Genomic DNA, 18,069 nt, shown 5'->3' on the forward strand with positions numbered 1-18,069 from the left:
GGGGCAAATGCCTCGCCTGAGGTCAGCCGGAGCAGCAGCAGCACACACAGCACACCAGCTGGGAGGCGGACTAACAGATATGTTCAAATTTTGACCTCAAAGACAAAGGGGTGGGAGGGGGAGCACCAGGCCCTCTGGGAAAACTCTCTTCATCAGTAAGATGCTGCCGCTACACTGTGGACAAAGCCAGAGACTCGTGTTGAGGCTGGTTGGGATTGAGTAGGAGGAAAGTAGTGGTAACCTAGGACTAGGGTTAAGCTGCAACCATGAAGACCTTCTAACTTACTGCACTGCATTAGCCAATAATAAAGGCAAAACACTCATTAGGATGGGGAATGTTCTTGAAACAAGCTAGGGTTTTTAGCCCTATGGCCAGAATGGTTTATCTTCCAGGAATGAGAGACCCTCTGAGTTCTGCTCTACTCATGGTGATAGGGAAAAGCGTAGGAATGTTGGACAATGAGTCCAGAGATGTTTCCACACCACCTGCTTGTGGGGCTTTGTGAGTTCTGGTCTCCTGACCTAGGAAAACACCCACATTCCAGCCCCAGCCCCTCCTCACAGTTGGTGTGAGGGTCGAGGGAGGTGGAGGTGCCTGTTACTTGTGCTGTTGACCGCAAGACCCTGCACATATCACAGGCGGTGCACACGTCTTCTCTCTAGGAAAGACGTCAGTTACTTCAGAAGCAAGTGCTGGCAACGTGTCCTTTCTTCCTCACAGCTGCAGCTGAGTCTCTGGAGAGAGCAATGAAATCACTAAGACGCGATAACTGAAGTCTCTCTGTCCACGGCACACGCTGCAAGACATGGCAGTCCAGATTCCCCTGCTCCAGTTCTTTATCTTAAACTCTGGGGCCTGTCGTTTCACCAACCAGGTTTCTCAGAAACCACGATGGCTCTAGTTCTCTGCCAGATGTAGGGGCCATGGGAAAACCACCTGGAGCACAGTCTATGATGCAGGCAAGCAACATCTCAGTCTTTTGAGAACTCAAGTCACTTCACAGCAGAGGAAATCACTCAGAAGCAGCACTGGCTCTGTGTGCTTTTCTGAAGACAGCAGCTCTGAAGGGAAAGGGCAAGCTTTCAACGGTTGTACTGGGTTATCCTTACCTTTTGCCCAATTTTCCTCCTTCCTCCACTGCCCTCACCCCCAACAAAGAAAGAGGATCTGAAGTGACTACAGTAGAGTCATGAAAAGTAAGGATGTGTCCAGAAAGCTGAGAAGGCAGATCAGTAACTACTACTCAAATGACAGACATTCTGGAATCAAAACTTGCACTGACTAATAATGAAAGAATAAGGCCAAGGCCTCCCCTCCCACGGTGGCAGAGAATTAATGTCTGAAAGGCAGTTAAATGTGTACTGTGTGCTTGTCCAAAGGAACACTGACTCAACAAATACTCAGAGTGACTATCACATTCAACCAGAATTTTCCAATAGAGCAACCTTGTGCTCTTCACAAGATAGTGGCAATTAGTGTTGCCAGGGACAACCTAGAGGCATTAAAAGATGCAGGGATACCTCTGAAGCACCAAAGAGAAGGACAGCAGGAGACTGAAAACTGGGGACATCTGGGACCTGACCTATGGCAAGCAAATTCTAAAATTCTAAACTCTGTACAAACAAAACCAAACAAACGAAAAGCTGAAATCCCATTATGACTCAAAAGCTGATGGAAACTCAACATTTTGACAACCTCCAAATGCAAGCATTCTCTTGGTTTTTCCTGCTGCCATACTGATTTGTATGCATATCATCTATGTCCCCACGGTTGCTATTTAAGTTCTAAACCAATAGTTTTATTGGACCACAGCCATACTATTCGATTACACATATTATATTCTCTGTCTTTTTTGCAGGGTTGAATAGTTGTGATGGAAAGACCCATTAGCCTAAAGTATTTCCTCTGGCTCTTTACAGAAGTTTGCTGGTTCTAGCTAGTTGTCACCCACAAAATAAATACAGGCACACCTCGTTTTATTTCTCTTCACTTTATTACACTTCGCAGATACTACTTTTTTACAAATTGAAGGTCTGCGGCAACCCTGTGTTGAGCAAGTCTATTGGTGCCATTTTCCCAACAGCATTTGTCTCTGTCACATTTTGGTAATCCTCGCAATATTTCAAACGTTTTCATTGTTATTATATTGTTATATGATCTGCAATCAGCAATCTTTGATGTTACTATTTGATTAAGCTTAGTGAGGAAGGCATTTCAAAAGCTGAGACAGTCCAAAAAGCTAGGCTTCTTGCACCAAATAGTTAGCCAAGTTGTGAATGCAAAGGAAAAGTTCTTGAAGGAAATTAAAAGTGGTACTCCAGTGAACACACGAATGATAAGAAAGCGAAACAGCTTTATTGCTGATGTGGAGAAAGTTTTCGCGGTCTGGACAGAAGATCAAACCAGCCATAATACTCCCTTAAGCCAAAGCCTAACTCAGAGCATGGCCCTAACTCTCTTCAATTCTGTGAAGGCTTTGAGAAGTGAGGAAGTTGCAGAAGAAAAGTCTGAGCTTATTAGCAGAGTTTGGGTCATGAAGTTTAAGGAAAGCAGCAATCTCCATAACATAAAAGTGCAAGGTGAAGCAGCAAGTGCTGACATGGAAGCTACGCCAGCAAGTTATCCAGAAGATCTAGCTAAGATAATTCATGAAAGGTGGCTACACTAAATAACAAATTTCCAATGTAGACAAAACAGCCTTCTATAGGAGGAAGATGCCATCTAGGACTTTCATAGCTTGAGAGAAGTCACTACCTGGCTTCAAAGCTTCAAAGGACAGTCAGACTCTCTAATGCAGCTGGTGACTTGGAGTTGAAGCCAATGCTCATTTACCATTCTGAAAATCCTAAGGCCCTTAAGAATCATGCTCAATCTACTCTTGCCTGTGCTCTATAAATGGAAATGAAGTCTAGATGACAGCACATCTGTTTATAACATGGTTTACTATTTTAAGCCCACTGTTGAGACCTACTGCTCAGAAAAAAGATTCCTTTCAAAATAGTACTGCTCATTGACAATGCACCTGGTCACCCAAGAGCTCTGATGGAGATGTACAACTAGATTAATGTTTTTTTCATGTCTGCCAACCCAACATTCATTCTACAGCCCACAGATCAAAAAGGCATTCTGAGTTTCAAGTCTTATTTAAGAAATACATTTCATAAGACTACAGCTGCCATAAGCAGTGATTTCTCTGATGGATCTGGGCAAAGTCAATCGAAAACCTTCTGCAAAGGATGCACCATTCTAGATGCCATTAAGAACATTTGTCCATGCCACTCTCTGATTCACTTTGTTATAAAGCAGAAACTAACACACCATTGTAAAGCAATTATACTCCAATAAAGATGTAAAAAAATAAATTGTGACTGGTGGGAAGAGGTCAAAATATCAACATTAACAGGAGTTTGGAAGAAGGTGATTCTAACCCTCATATATGACTTTGAGGGGTTCAAGACTTCAGTGTCTCAAGGAAGTCACTGCAGATGTGGTGGAAACAGCAAGAGAAGTAGAATTAGAAGTAGAGCCTGAAAATGTGACTGAACTGCTGCAATCTCCTGATAAAACTTGAATGGATAAGGAGTTGCTTATTATGAATGAACAAAGAAAGTGGTTTCTTGAGATAAAATCTAATCCTGATGAAGATGCTGTGCAGATTGTTGAAATGACAACAAAGGACTTAGAATAGCACGTAAACTTAGTTGATAAAGCAGCGGCAGGGTTTGAGAGGATTGAGTCCAATTCTGAAAGATGGTCTACTATGTGTAAAATGCTTTCAAACGGCATTGCACACTACGGAGAAACTGTTCTTGAAAGGAAGAGTCAATCAATGCCACAAATTTCATTGCTGTCTTATTTTGCCACCTCAGCCTTCAGCACCACCCTGACTAGTCTGCAGCCATCAAGGCAAGACTCTCCAACAGCAAAAAGATTATGACTTGCTGAAGGCTCAGATGATGGTTAACAATTTTTTTTTTTTTTTTTTTTTTTTTTTTTTTGCAGTACGCAGGCCTCTCACTGTTGTGGCCTCTCCTGTTGTGGAGCACAGGCTCCGGACGCACAGGCTCAGCGGCCATGGCTCACGGGCCTAGCCGCTCTGCGGCATGTGGGATCTTCCTTCACCAGGGCATGAACCCGTGTCCCCTGCAACAGCAGGTGGACTCTCAACCACTGCGCCACCAGGGAAGCCCGATGGTTAGCATTTTTGAGCATTAAAGTATTTTTAAAATAAGGTATATGGGAATTCCCTGGCAGTCCGGTGTTAGGACTTGGCACTTTCACTGCCATGGGCTCAGGTTTGACCCCTGGTCAGGGAAGTAAGATCCCAAAAGCCATGTGACACAGCCAAAAAACAAAAGCAAACAAACAAATAAGGTATGTTCATTGTTTTTTAGACATAATGCTATTGCACACGCAGTAGACTACAGTAGAAACATAACTTATATGCATGTGATTTGCTTTATTGCAAAAAAAAAATTCATGTGACTTGCTTTATTGCAATTTTCACTTTATTGCGGTGGTCTGGAACTGAACCTGCAACATCTCCGAGGTCTGCCTGCTTCCCCTGCAGAACAGCTCAGTGTGACCTAGATGGTCAGTAACGACTCACCCCACCCCAACCCACATCTGTGGCAGTGTATCCTCCTGTCATCTGCTGCCTGAGGGTCATCTCACCACAACCTGTGTACTCCATTGTTCTTCAATTATCATAAACTGTGTGGTTTTCAGAAATGGATAATCACTGAAAATAAATTTTAGAGCAATGCTCTTGTTTATATACTTCCAGTGATCACATTATGCTCATGGTGTATCTTCAGAGTAGCTGACTGTATTCTATCTGTCCTCTGACAATTGCTCATTCTTGATTGTACATATGGCAATGAGTTGACTAAACTTGAGTTGTGTTTCATAGGTGTGGTTTTCCTGAGGAATAGGCCCTTCCACATAAGCAAATTTCCCACGTAACTGTAGCTTGTTCCTAAGCAGAAACACGTTTTAACAATTTGGATGGTTAAACTGGAAATATTAAAAAGTAAAATAAAAACAACAAAAAAGGGATATTATAGCTCTTCCTGTCTTAAGTACAATAACCATCCATTTCTTCGTAATGATTTAAAGTCATTACCAGGAACATCAGTTAATGGAGTGTGTTAGGTAATGATGTCCTCGGGGGGTACAGAGATTCACTGGGCTCTCGGCCTCACACCAACTGGCCTGTGCAGACTATTATAATTGTAATTCTGGCATCTCCTTTGTGTGGTTCTTTGTCTTCTTCCTCCATTCCTGGCTGTCGAATTTCTGTATCTACAGCTACCAATCTTCCCAACATACCCTCTATTTACTACTGCTAATTGGCTGTGGACTGGAAAAGCAAATAAAACTAAATCTTGTTAGATTTGTTTGTAAAAGAAAGGTATTCATTTTAGGTAACTGGCCTTTAAGGAACACCAGCTATGTTCTCCTACCACACAGTCCTTGAGGGCTGGGAGCCCTGTCTTTTCATTAGCCAGTGCCTGGCACGTAGTAGCCACACACTATCTGTGTTCATTACATGAATACAGGAGTAAAATGCCATGAGCTTTGTGTTCCCCAGCCCACCTCCTGGAGCCCTTGTTTGACTACTTTCAGGGCTGTGGTCATATTTTAGATGGCGAAGGGTGCCCCCAATAGGATTGTGAAATAGGTGGACTATGACTCTTACTCAAGTTTCCAGATGTTCCACACTCAGACCACGTGAGACCAAAGGGTGGACAGAGGAGCTGTGTTTTCCCACTGCCCCTCACTGGTGAGTGAGAGCCTGTGATCTGGGAAAGAACCCAGCCAAGCGTGTCTGGCAGAGCCAGACACTAAGGGCTGAACCGAAGAGCATGTTCCAATCCACGCTTCAGAGTTTCAGACAGTCCAATCAAAACCAAGGAAGGCACACTGCTCTAAAAAATGTACTTAACCCCCAGCTCCCCCAAAAGCAATGGAAGTAGCTTTCCTTACATTAGCCAAATCTGAAGAATATGGGGGAAAACCCACCTTGAAACAAACTGTACAAATTCCCTTCACTCTGTCCCTAGTGATAACAACAGAAAAGGCAAATATTGACCTCTTTTCCTTTTCGAATTAGGGAAATTCCAATCCTTGGGGTTGAGGCTCTTTGCCAAGGACCCACTCCTGACATGAGTCCTTGCGTGAGAGGAGGTGCGCAGAACTGGCTGCTCAGCCTCTGGGGCAGGTCCACAGGGAGGTTGGTCGGTCCCAGAAGCCTCAATACCACTCTTGCCAGCCCGCTCATACCACTGTGGGGCAGCCTCCTCCAGTTTCCCTCCCTACCCTCTTCATCCCATGCCCTTGCCCTGTTTGCTTTCTCAAGCCACCTCTCTTCAATTCAACTCAAAAAGACATGCATGAAACAGCCGCTAAACACAAGGAACTGTGCAGGGCACTCACACCCAGGGATGACAATAATGTGCGTGTGCTGCCCTGGTCAGGCCCTGCCCTTCCCTCTCTGAGCTCCCAATCTGGTAAAACTATAGGAGAAAGAGATTCGCAGGATCAGAGGTGTTCTGGAGCTCCCTAGAGAAGGTGATCCTGATGATAAGGCAGAGATGGTGTCCAGAGTGACAACCTGAGCTCTGTGGGGAGCAGAGTGTTGGAAATCTAAGAAAACCATCTAGTCTTCCTTCTTAGAGTTTCAGAAGCAAAAAGCAAGAAATGACTGAAATTAGTGCTAACTTCCAAAAAACGCCACTGCTTCTGGTCCAGAGAATTGCCTCCAGATCCACCTATAACACACGTGCTTCATTATGCCTGACCACAATCATGCCCTTCCACTAATCCAGATAAGCAGACAAAAATGTATTTAGTGAAGTGCCATCTAGAGTCCTGTGAGCCCCAGGGACTGGGGTTCTGGATCGGCCTTGCAGTACATCACTTATGACTCAATTCCCATGCTGCCTATCCATGGCTGGGCAACTGAAAGGGTTTGAAAGTGGTGATTCTAAGGCCAAGCTCAGAGGCCCCATTCCACTATGGCCCATAGATGGTTGCTGGCCAGGCTAGCCTCCTGGCCTGGCCTAGTGTTGACAATTAGTGATGGGCAAAATCCAGCTACAGTGACTGTAGTTAATCATTACTTGTTGAGTGGGGGGCAAACCCTTATAAATCCATCACCTGGCCTAAGAAAATTGACCAAAAGTCCATGCTTCATGAACAAGGGTCAAAGGCATGACCATCACATATAAAAGTTCAGTACTGGATGTATTAGAACCCCCAAATCCCACTGTTCTCAGTCCAGCGAATGTCCCAAGAACCCCAGATCCTCTCAGATTGCCAGCTGCTTTCCTGAGAGAAGATACTACACTAAAGTCATGGGTGGCTCAGCTAGATCTAAAACCAAGTCCTTAAAGGCATCTCAAAGGACTTTGTGAAGATTACTTTCCTAAAACAGCACACCCACTCACATTCTCACATCCACACATGCATTCATGCACAACATACAAGCAGATCTTGGAACTGTATAGATTCAAAACTTCTCACGTTTTAGGGTGATGGACTTCAAGTATTCACAAACCAGCCCCACAGATTTACGATGAATAAATGGCCCATTCCCTGGAAGCTTTGGAAATAAATCTGATCTAGGAAAAAATGAATTTATCTGAGTTACAAATCTCTTAATTTGTGTAAGGATCCAAAAGGATTGTAAATTTCATACCCATTTTTAGATGATTCTCAGAAAAAGAGAATGAACCATGAATCACTGTTTGAAATGTTTCATAAAAAACCAGAATGAGTCACTCAGCTCTTTCCAAACGGTAAGGGTGTGGTCCAAAGGAAAGGTGCCTTATCTTACCCTCTGCACCACACCTTGCCAGGCAAGGAAGGTGTCCAGACAGGCAGAGCTGCTGGCCTGTGCTAGAAGATCTTGACCAAGGAGTCTACATTGTGTCTCTCTCTACAAGAGGGTCTGTCTCCCTCTGCCTGCCTGCTGTCTCTGTCATACTTAACCTTCAACAAAAAAATAGGAAAAAAGAAAGGAAGGGAGGGAGGGAGGGAAAGAGAGAGAGAGACAGAAAGGAAGGAAGGAAGGCAGGGAGGGAAGGAGGGAGGAAGGAAGGAAGATATAACATGCCCAAACCAAATCCTATATATATTAAAATTCACTGAGGGAACCAGCAAGTGGTCAGTAAGCGAAATTTGCCTTCTTCCTATAAAACCCACTCATGTGCAAACTCAGACTCCTAACAATGAGTCTCCATTTCAGAAAAAAGTTTGGGGATTTGGAAGCTCATGGAGGCTAACGGTTCCTCCATTTACTACAACTGACGATTATAGTACTACAACTGGCTAGTTTACCACCTCCTAGCTTTCTAGATCTATTAAAAAAATACACACCCACATATAGGATGACATATGTCACAAACACTGGGGATCAGTAGAAACTACCATTCGTTTGGGTAACGCATTCATCCTTTTTTATGAGCGTGCTTTATCATATGTTGCAACAATGAGAAAAAAATTAAAACAAGACCACGCGTAAGATTAACTGGTAAAAAACAATCACTATCTGAGTCAGAATTTTAGAGTGGGAAGGAACCTTAAAGACCATCTAATAGATTTTAGTCAAACTCTTCTGCTTTACAGATGAGGAAATCCAAGTGCAGCTGAGATTTTGCCTAGAACATGCAGTGCTGCTATAGGAATGGAGATGGGCACTATCGTTAACTGAATGCCCATTAAGACTGAGGATGTACACAAAGCAGCCCCTCTAAATTCTCACAACAACTTAGCACAGTAGCTTTTATTATTCATTGTAAAGATGGAAAAAGTGAGGTGTAGAGGGTCTTAATAATATTCCCTAGATCAGATAAAGCCAGGATCCAAAACCAGCTGTTTGCCGCCACAGACCACATTCTGAGCACCACACATGGCTGCTTTTTCTTTCTTTCTTTCTTTCTTTTTTTTTGCAAGAGGGGGACAAGGAGGAATGACCAAGCAGGAAACATGAGTTCTGCTTCCTGCTCCCTCGCACACAATTCATGGACCTAAGGAGAGGTCACTTCAACTTAGTTTTAATGTCTTCATCTCTCAAGTAAGGAGGCCTAGTTCTCCAAACTTCGTGACTTTTTTTTTTTTTTTTTTTAAGCGGTACGCGGGCCTCTCACTGTTGTGGCCTCTCCCGTTGCGGAGCACAGGCTCCGGACGCGCAGGCTCAGCGGCCATGGCTCACGGGCCCGGCCGCTCCGCGGCATGTGGGATCCTCCCGGACCGGGGCATGAACCCGTGTCCCCTGCATCGGCAGGCGGACTCTCAACCACTGCGCCATCAGGGAAGCCCTGTGACTCTTTTTAAAAAACCTTAGAAAAGGACTCTAAGCAGACTTTGCTTCCGCTCCTGGGAGTCTATAATACTCATTCTTTGGGGGGGAAAAAAAAAGAAGGAGCATTCTTTCTTCTATGAGCCATTTTGCTGCTGGTGGCTTCCTCTTTAATGGAGCACAGCACCCACCAGGCCACCTCACACACTTGGGCCCTCAAAAAACACAGCCTTTCGGGAAGAGACCATAGGGACTAGCTGACCTCTTCCAAACTCTGGTCCAGCCTCTTCTACAGATGGGTAAAGAAATGAAACTCAAGGAGTCAGCCGATTTCCATAAAATGGTTAGCGAGCTGGCTAACTTCCTATCTAGGTCTAACGGACGGTATCCTCTTGTTGCTTATGCGGCCATCTCCCTACATTAACTCCTCCTTCCAGGAAGTCTGCAACCCAGCAGGAAACTCTTTAAAAAGGCAACAATATATCACTGATTTAGCTACCCAATTAATATTTGTCAACAAGTGTTATACTCATAGTACATGGAACCCTTTGTAATCAGGTGCATGATCTCACCTGACACTGAACTGCCCCTGGCCTCTGTCAGGGTAGGTTCCAAGATGGGCCTTTTGCTTGGCAGCTGCCACAGTGCAGGGCACACCCAACATGGAGCGGGGCCCTGACTCTTTTCTGAAGGTCTACTATACTGGGCTGTAGGCTAGACGCACCTCATCCTGCTCTATCCTCATAGCTACTCGACCTTATAGGATAAGTCCTCACTTTCCCACCCCCTTTTAGAGGTGAGGAAACAGAGGCATGGAAAGATTACCCTATGTTCATACTGCTAGGAAGCAGTGGAGACAGGCTACACTCCCAAGCCTGCTCTCATTCCAGAGCCTACCTTTAACTACTCACTACAATCATTAACTTTGCCCATTAACTAGAAACAAAAGGGGGAAGGGTGCTGACGTTTCTACCAGTGACCTTGGCTTACTTACTGTTTGAATTTCTTGCCCACACATGGTCACCCAGAGATGGCACTCTCGGGTGGGCCACATGCAGTGCTGTTCATAGACCACAGACCTGAACTTAAAGATTTTGTGCTCTAAGCTGGGGCCCTGGCTGAACACCAGCCACCATTCAGAAGACTGATCCTGCCTTAACTTAGGAAGCAGGAGGGCTGTGAAGCTTCAGCCAGGAGAGTCACCCTAAGATTGAATCCCTAAAATCTGCTTCTGCTGGGGAACACTTCCTGTAGGGCCAAGTTCCAGCACGCTGCTTTTTCTGAGGGAAAGCCCACCCATGCTAGGCAAAGGCTGAAGATGGCACCTGGCCCCACACTGTGCCATGTGCAGATATGCAGCCACTGTGACATCACCCAGGCAAGAGCATGGTTTTCTTAGGGACTAAAAGCAAAAGTGCTTAGAGGGGTCTGAAAGAGGAGTTAGGGAAGGAGAAGAGAGAACCAGTTACTACAACTGTACCAGGCTTCAAGGAGGGGAGCCATTTTGCTTTCAGGTCCCTGCTGATCCCACTCACCTCAGGCCCTGTAAGTGGCAGTGCAAGAGCAGAGTCTTGGGAGGAACCTGGGCCCAAGGAAACAAGACTCTACAAGTCCACAGCTCCCGCCTGCCAGGCGAGGCATTTGTTAGAGGCCTTTGGAGATAGATGGGAGACTAGTGCTAAGCAGAATGAAGACTGGGCTTGGAGTCAAGAGGCCAGAATTCTACTCCCCACCCTGCTGCTCACTAACCTCATGATTTGGGGCGAGACAGTTACCCTCCATGGGCCTCAGTTTCCTCACCCATAAAACAAGAGGGAACATTGAGCTGATTGCTAAAGTCCTCTGCAGGGCTGAGATTCTGATTCCTCTGTTCTCAGAAACAAATTCAACATCTTTGTTAATTTCTTGGATTTTTTTATTATCAAAAGTATCCTTTAACTTTCTTTCCCCATTCTTTGTTAATATTCAAAAAGAAACAGTTGTCTGTTAGCAATTTTCCTGAGCATGTTCAATTTTTTCAATGAAGTATGGCATGCAATTACCACTTCCTTTGTTTTTTCATTTAATGTTTTGCAGAGAGGGAAAAGCACTATCAAAATACATCAAATATTACAAAGTGGTAAAAGAGAGAAGTCTTAAAGTCCAAAGTTAAACATGACCATTTTTCAATGCTTAAATGTCTCTATATCCAAGATCTACTGTGACTTCTATAACCTGGTAAGATAGGCATTTTCGTGTAAAATTAGGTTTAGAGAGGTTGACTTACTCAAAGTCACAAAGCAAGTTAGTGGCAAAGTCTAGATCACTGGAATAGATGCCCAATAGTCTTTCCACCATAGATCATTATCTTCCTAGCCAACCTGCCTTTCTAGATTCTCTGCTACTCTTTCTTGGGTTAGAAACGCACACTTTGTACAAAGCAAAGTCAAAACTTATTGCAACAGAACTGAGGCCAGAACTGTACTTGTCCCACTAAGGCCATTGTCCTAAGGTGAAAAATCAATCCTACCCCAAGGCGTTCCATCCCCACTGACCCTGAACAGGAGATTTTCATGTCTCAGGTAGACCAGAAAATCCAAAGAGTTCAATCAATGGAATGTTACCAGGAATGCTACAATTTGGAAAAAACTATGAAAAGAGGGAGTTTTCCTGGTGTTTCCTCACATTGCCTGGATGAATGACTGAATTAGGTGGGACATGCAAGGTAGTCTTCTTACCTACACAGTCAAAAGTCAGCAATAATCTGGCCATTTGTCTCTGGAAATCTGCTTTTGAAGACGAAGGCAAATGATTTTAAAATGCAGAGAACAGGAAGAAATTCGAGGCAGCATGGCATTAGCCTTCTTATTTCCCCCAAAAGGTCAATAGCCAGACATCACACCTTCACTGCTGCTTCAGCTTCTGTTACTTTCTATGACTATCAGGGTGTGTACGTGTTTAAATACTTCCAGATTTGCTAATCAGGACATGTGACGCCCTTTTCTCACACATGCCCTAATGAAAGACATAGGAAGCACCCTGCCGTTTGCTCAGAAAGAAACACACGTGAAGACCCTTCCTCTAAAGGAAAATAAGCTTTACCTATGTATTCCCATCAATTTTTCTATCACTGGAACCACAAGTTATGATGTCTAGAATGACAAGACAGACAGACCTGCTGGCCTGACTATGACAGGTTATTTATACCGAGTATTCTTTAAGACAAGGCACAGGCAGGACAAATGCAAAGTGTTTAAAGGAAACGGATCTGTAGGGAAAACAATAGCTCACTTTTACGTTTCTGGGGTGCTGGGCTAATTGTGAGAATGCAAAGGAAACGGCCTAAAACTTGGCTACCTCTGTTTAAGACTGGGAATAAAATGTTCCCTTGCTGGGCTTTTAAGAGGTCTCTTTTGAGAGCTCTCTGCAACTTCAGCACCACGGACTCAGCACTGCCCCAAGCTCTCCTATAACTGACTTTTTTTGCTTTAATTAACCAAGGCTAGGTGGGACAGATTTACTCCATCTGTGTAATGTTACTGTTATCCGCCAGTGGTTAGGAGCAGCTCCTTACCTGTTGCTCTTGATGCCTGGCCTGCACAAGTAGCATCTTATTATAGGCCGGCCTCTCATCTAAGTACCATGTGTCTCAATTGAGCACTTTATTTTGTCTTGTTCATGTACTAGTTCAAGAGCCTGGGCTCCGCAGTTATAAGAAATCTTAAACTCCTTTTAGGTAGGTGTGTGTTTTCAGTTTCTTATCTCTTCAGGCCCACGAGAACACTAGGGACACACAGGCATGCAAACAAATACTTCCTGATTGTTTGAAGAGCTTCTAGATGTCTATTCTGGGAATAAGCACGTGGTTGGAATCTGGGTCTCCATGCCTATCTCAACCCTCTGTACCTGATCCATTGGCCTTCTCTGCCGTTGAGGGATCTCAGGTACTTTGAGTTAAGCTCTACTTGGTCTATATGTAACCTTTTCCCTTACCTAAAAGAGTTGGCTGAAACAGACACATGAGCTTCCCATCAGCACCACGTTCAATGTTCCTCTAGAAAAAGGAAGAGATTCCTTGCTTTTGGAATTAAACCTAACTATAACTTATAGGGCATTACCAGTTCCATAACAAACACAGGCCTCCTTCAAATACTCTGGTGAATGAAATGAAAGGGGACAGCTACATAAGGGGATGGTTAGGAATGCAGGTAGGGGAGCTAGGTTCTCTGGTCTCAAATCCTGGCTCTACCACTTACTAGCTGTGTGACCTGAGACCTTGGTCAAGTCAGCCTCTCTGCACCTCAGTTTCCCAATCTGTAAAATAGGATAATAGTACCTGCCTCACAGAGCTATTGTTAATAGGACTGAATCAGTTAGTCTTTGTAAAGTGCTTGGCACATAATAAGCACTATTATGCTTAAGTTACTGTTAGATAAAATTAATAAAAGTACAGAGATTTAGGGCCTCCCTGGTGGCGCAGTGGTTGAGAGTCCGCCTGCCGATGCAGGGGATACGGGTTCGTGCCCCGGTCTGGGAGGATCCCATATGCCGCGGAGCGGCTGGGCCCGTGAGCCATGGCCGCTGAGCCTGCGCGTCCGGAGCCTGTGCTCCGCAACGGGAGAGGCCACAACAGTGAGAGGCCCGCATACCGCAAAAAGAAAAAAAAAAAAAAAAAAAGTACAGAGATTTAGAATAGACAGACCTATAAATCAGTATGCCTCCAAAAGAATCTGACAGTGATGGGAAAACAAGCAGGTTAACAGAATAACATGCCATCCTTGGTGTTTCGATTTTCTGGCAAACATACAATCTTTGAATTGCTTCAGTAAACCAAAAAGAACTCTGGATTTATAGGTTTTTGAAATGTCTAACGTATTATCACAACAAATGTGATAAAAATATTCTGGCTGCATTCAAGCAAAACAATTAGTGAAGGTGTCATTGTTTTAGTAGAGAATTTTAAATGAACATTCTACTGTTTACACCTCTTATATCTACTTAGTCTAACATGTCAGACATTGTTCATAATGTTATTTAGCAAATACTGCCAACCCTTCTCCAGCAAAGAATCTTAGTCAATTATCAGGGGAACACTTCAAATGTATGTTCTATATTTTAAAAGATTCATTGAAAGATGAATCTTGGGCTTCCCTGGTGGCGCAGTGGTTGAGAGTCCGCCTGCCGATGCAGGGGACGCGGGTTCGTGCCCTGGGCCGGGAAGATCCCACATGTCGCAGAGCGGCTGGGCCCGTGAGCCATGGCTGCTGAGCCTGCGCGTACGGAGCCTGTGCTCCGCAACGGGAGAGGCCACGGCCATGAGAGGCCCATGTACCACAAAAAAAAAAAAAAAAAGATGAATCTTTATATAAAGATGATTCCATGGTATCTAAACTCAGTATTTTCTTTCGGTGTCTTTTCTCATCTATTCACTGCCACTTTTTAAACCCTCAATCTTCTTAGATATCCTAGCTACTAAAATTCCACATCCAGGGTCTCTCCTTTCTGAGCAATCTCTAGCACAAGATACCATTTCTAACATCAGCAGTCCCTTGTTATCTCACCACGGAGGTCCTCTCTAGAATCCAGGCATCCAACCACACACAAAGGCATCTATGTGCCACAACAGGTGGGGGCACCTGTGCTTTCGTTAGGGAGGAAACACTTCCAGTTTCACTTCTCCTAGTTTCCCTGGAGGGCAAAGTTCAACACTGCAGGATGTCTTCCCTGTAGGTGCACCTGCAGAGAATTATGTCGAGACATCAGAAACAACTAATGTCCAGTCTACTAAGAAGTGATCATCTATTTTGGGCCTCAGCAGTTTAGTGCTTAAGAATGTGGGCAGGTACTTCCTCTCCATACCCTCCTCGGACTGACCTCTCTATCCCACTGTGTTCACTGGTGCCACTGTCATAGCTCTTAACCACCATGTTCTGTGGTTATGCTGGCCCTGGGTCCTTCCCCTCTGCCTGGGGAGCTTCTCTGGGCAGAAGTTGCGCTCCACTTGTCTTAGTGTTCCAAAGCCAGCACAAAGCCCATCTATGCTAAGCTCCCAAGAGTTATGTGTGAAACTGTATTTGAGCTACTATCGGAGAAAACCCAAATGTTCTTTGGATGATCAAGCTGTCATGGGTTACTTTCACTTTTGAGCACAGGGAGGTTCCTCAAAAATGGGGCATTTGGAAAAGTCATCAGACCCCCTCTTTGTTTCTGTCGTTTTGGGCTAACTTTCCCCCATTTATCCACGTGGCCCCTTTAAAATTTTTTCGTGCCCTGTCAGCCCCGCCTTAATGGGCTCCTTCAGTGACCCCACATTCACCTTGCAGGTATCCTTTCTGAATATTCAAGGCCCATATTCTTACTTGGCCACTAGCGGGGCTGGCATTTTTTTTCGTCCACGGCTCCCAGCGATCACCAGTCACTGCTGGGAAGCGCTGGGGACGCCTGGGCGCTGCGCCCCCCAGCCAGCGCCGACCAAGACTCTCCCCCCACTACTCTCTTTGGGACAATGCTCCGGCAGCCACACAGGGCAAGGGGATCCTACAAAGGTTCCGGGTCAGCGTTCGGTCAGCCAGCCCCAGAAAGAGAGCGGGGGTGGGGGTGGGGGAATCCCTGGGGTGAAGACGCCTCGGGACTAGTGGGCATTCACTTCTGGCCCAGACCCTTCCCACCGGGAACGACCTAAAGAGGTCTTTATCGCCTCTTTCTTTTCCACCATTCTAGGGACCAGAGAAATGCAAGACAGGGGGCAGGAAGGAGAGCAAGGAGACAGCCTCTCAGGCCAATCACGACGTCCGCCTCCCCTCACTCGGAGTGAGTCTGTCTCTCTCTCTCTCTGTCTCTCTCTGTCTCTCTCTGTCTCTCTGTCTCTCAACACACACGACCTGCTACTTCAACTTCAGCTCTGAGCAAACTGCGCCGCACGTCTCTCCTACTACGAGTCCTCCAGCTCCGGCTCCGGCCCCGGCCCGTGCCTCTCGTCTCACCCCAGCTTTTTCACCCAATTCCAGTTTCCTCACCCAACTGACCGTGAAGCTGGAGGCAGTTCCCCAGTCCCAGGCCCCCGGTGGGGCTCGGCTGCCGCCGCCGCCGTCGCTCCCCCTGCAGCCCCCGACCCGCGATCCGGCCTCGGGCTGCAGCGATGGCTCCCCGGCACGAGGCGCCGCGGCTCCCTGGACTCGGCCAGACACAGGGCGGCGCGCAAGAGAAGCCCATCGAGCTCCCGGCGGTGGTGGCGGTGGTGGCGGCGGCGGCTGCTGGAGCGGCCGCCGCGCGGGCTGATGACGCACAGGCGCGGAGGGGGCGTGGTCGGCGGGGGAGACGCTGGCAGATGACATCTGGCGGCGGGGAGGCTCGGCAGCATGGCGTTTGTGGCGCTGAGTGAGGCGGAGAAGGTGTACATTGTGCATGGCGTTCAGGTAGCGGCAGCAGCGGTACCGGCGCCGGCCGCCGGGTTCCCCTAGGACTGCGGCTGACTGGGTTTACCTTGTGATTAAACCACTCTGCGGCCGGCGTGTGCAGCTCGAAGCCGGCAATGAGGGCGTATTTGGGACCGGGCGGCGAGAATCCATTTAGGATTGTATGCGTACTTGCTTCTTTCTGGGTCTACAAGGTTCCACACCCGGGTAGGAAGCGGTGGGCAGTCCCTGATTCTGTTAAAGACCCTCTCAGCCTTTGAAGGCTGAGCTGTCCCACTTTTGTTAGGTACATATTCTATCATAATTTCTATCCCATTGAATCTTTGTAACAGTCCTGAAGGTAAGTATTATCTCTACTTTACATATAAGGAACTATGCTCAGAGAGGTTAAATTACTTGTCTGAGGTCACAAAGTAAGTGTGTGGTGGTGTTACCCGAAAACAGGGTTTGCTTCTTGGTGGGTGTCGAGCCAAAAGACACAACCAAGCCAAAGATTGGAAGAAGGAAGGATTTATTAATTGCAGCAAGTGAGGCGACACTGAGGATCTTTTCCAAAGCAGTGTCTATCCAATTAGCAAAATTGGAGAATAAGCTAAGGGCACATGCATATTCATGTAGGGGCTTGAGCAGAGGAGAACTTAGCATAGAATTGGGGCAAAGGTTAACAGACTCCAAGCTTTAGTTGATTGGAGTCTCCGAAGGTCAAAAGTCAACATCATCCTTCCTCAGGTTGAGACCAGCTTGGGGTCTTATCCTGTGGTTACCATACTCTAGCTGGGTGGGGGCCTTAGTTCTTATAGAACAAGTCAAAGATCTGTATCAGATTGTTAAGTATATCCCTTGAGGAAAAACTAGGGCTCTGTTTTATCTCAACTGTTATTTCTTCACTGCTTTTCCTTTTTTCCTGCATTCTTTACTTCCCTCAAGATCATTGATTACAGAGACCTGTTCAAGGGCAAGCATTATGGTCAGGCTTAGATCACAAAAATGCTTAGGCCTAAAATGGCTTCTCTTCTGTCCAGAAAGCCATGCCTGGTTCTCCTTTTCTGGGCCCCGCTACCCTCTCTGATTACAGTGGACCTGGGATATAAATCCAGATATTTCTGATTGCAAAGCCCAACTCTACTTGCATGCCACTTTCCGTTTTTTAAAACAGGGATTCAAAGGCAAAGGCCAGAGAGACTCCCCACTTCTACTTCTCTTTCTTCTGTCCTCTGAAAGCATGTTGGGGAAATAAGAAGGGGGAGGGCAAGTTCTGAACCCCACCATTTTCCTAGACCTTAAATAATATATTGACATATATTGCTGTATTGTTATCTTTTTAAGTAGTACTTTTTCCCACGTTGGTTCTAAGTTTCTTTAGAACCCTA

At 45.7% G+C, this 18,069-nt stretch overlaps 2 protein-coding genes across 9 annotated transcripts in view; one reads left to right on the plus strand and one right to left on the minus strand.

The window, feature by feature from the left end:
* Positions 1-16,545, minus strand: part of ZDHHC3 (zinc finger DHHC-type palmitoyltransferase 3) — a 55,923-nt gene extending 39,378 nt beyond the window's left edge. For 5 of the 8 annotated variants that reach the window (XM_060109550.1, XM_060109556.1, XM_060109555.1 and 2 more), the window contains exon 1: positions 16,310-16,545. The gene's annotated coding sequence lies outside the window, so the exon portion shown is untranslated. Of the gene's footprint in view, positions 1-486; positions 509-562; positions 1,063-16,300 lie in introns of those variants that run through there. The other 3 variants (XM_060109552.1, XM_060109551.1, XM_060109553.1) reach the window with 3 other exon arrangements.
* Positions 16,546-16,618: 73 nt separating this feature from the next.
* The window catches only part of EXOSC7 (exosome component 7), a 29,579-nt gene continuing 28,128 nt past the window's right edge, over positions 16,619-18,069 (plus strand). The window contains exon 1 of the mRNA XM_060109982.1: positions 16,619-16,699. Coding sequence (XP_059965965.1) covers positions 16,643-16,699 — 57 coding nt within the window. The 5' untranslated portion in view covers positions 16,619-16,642. The remainder of the gene's footprint in view (positions 16,700-18,069) is intronic.

The sequence above is a fragment of the Mesoplodon densirostris genome, chromosome 10 (genome assembly GCF_025265405.1).
Source record: "Mesoplodon densirostris isolate mMesDen1 chromosome 10, mMesDen1 primary haplotype, whole genome shotgun sequence".
NCBI lineage: Eukaryota > Metazoa > Chordata > Mammalia > Artiodactyla > Ziphiidae > Mesoplodon > Mesoplodon densirostris.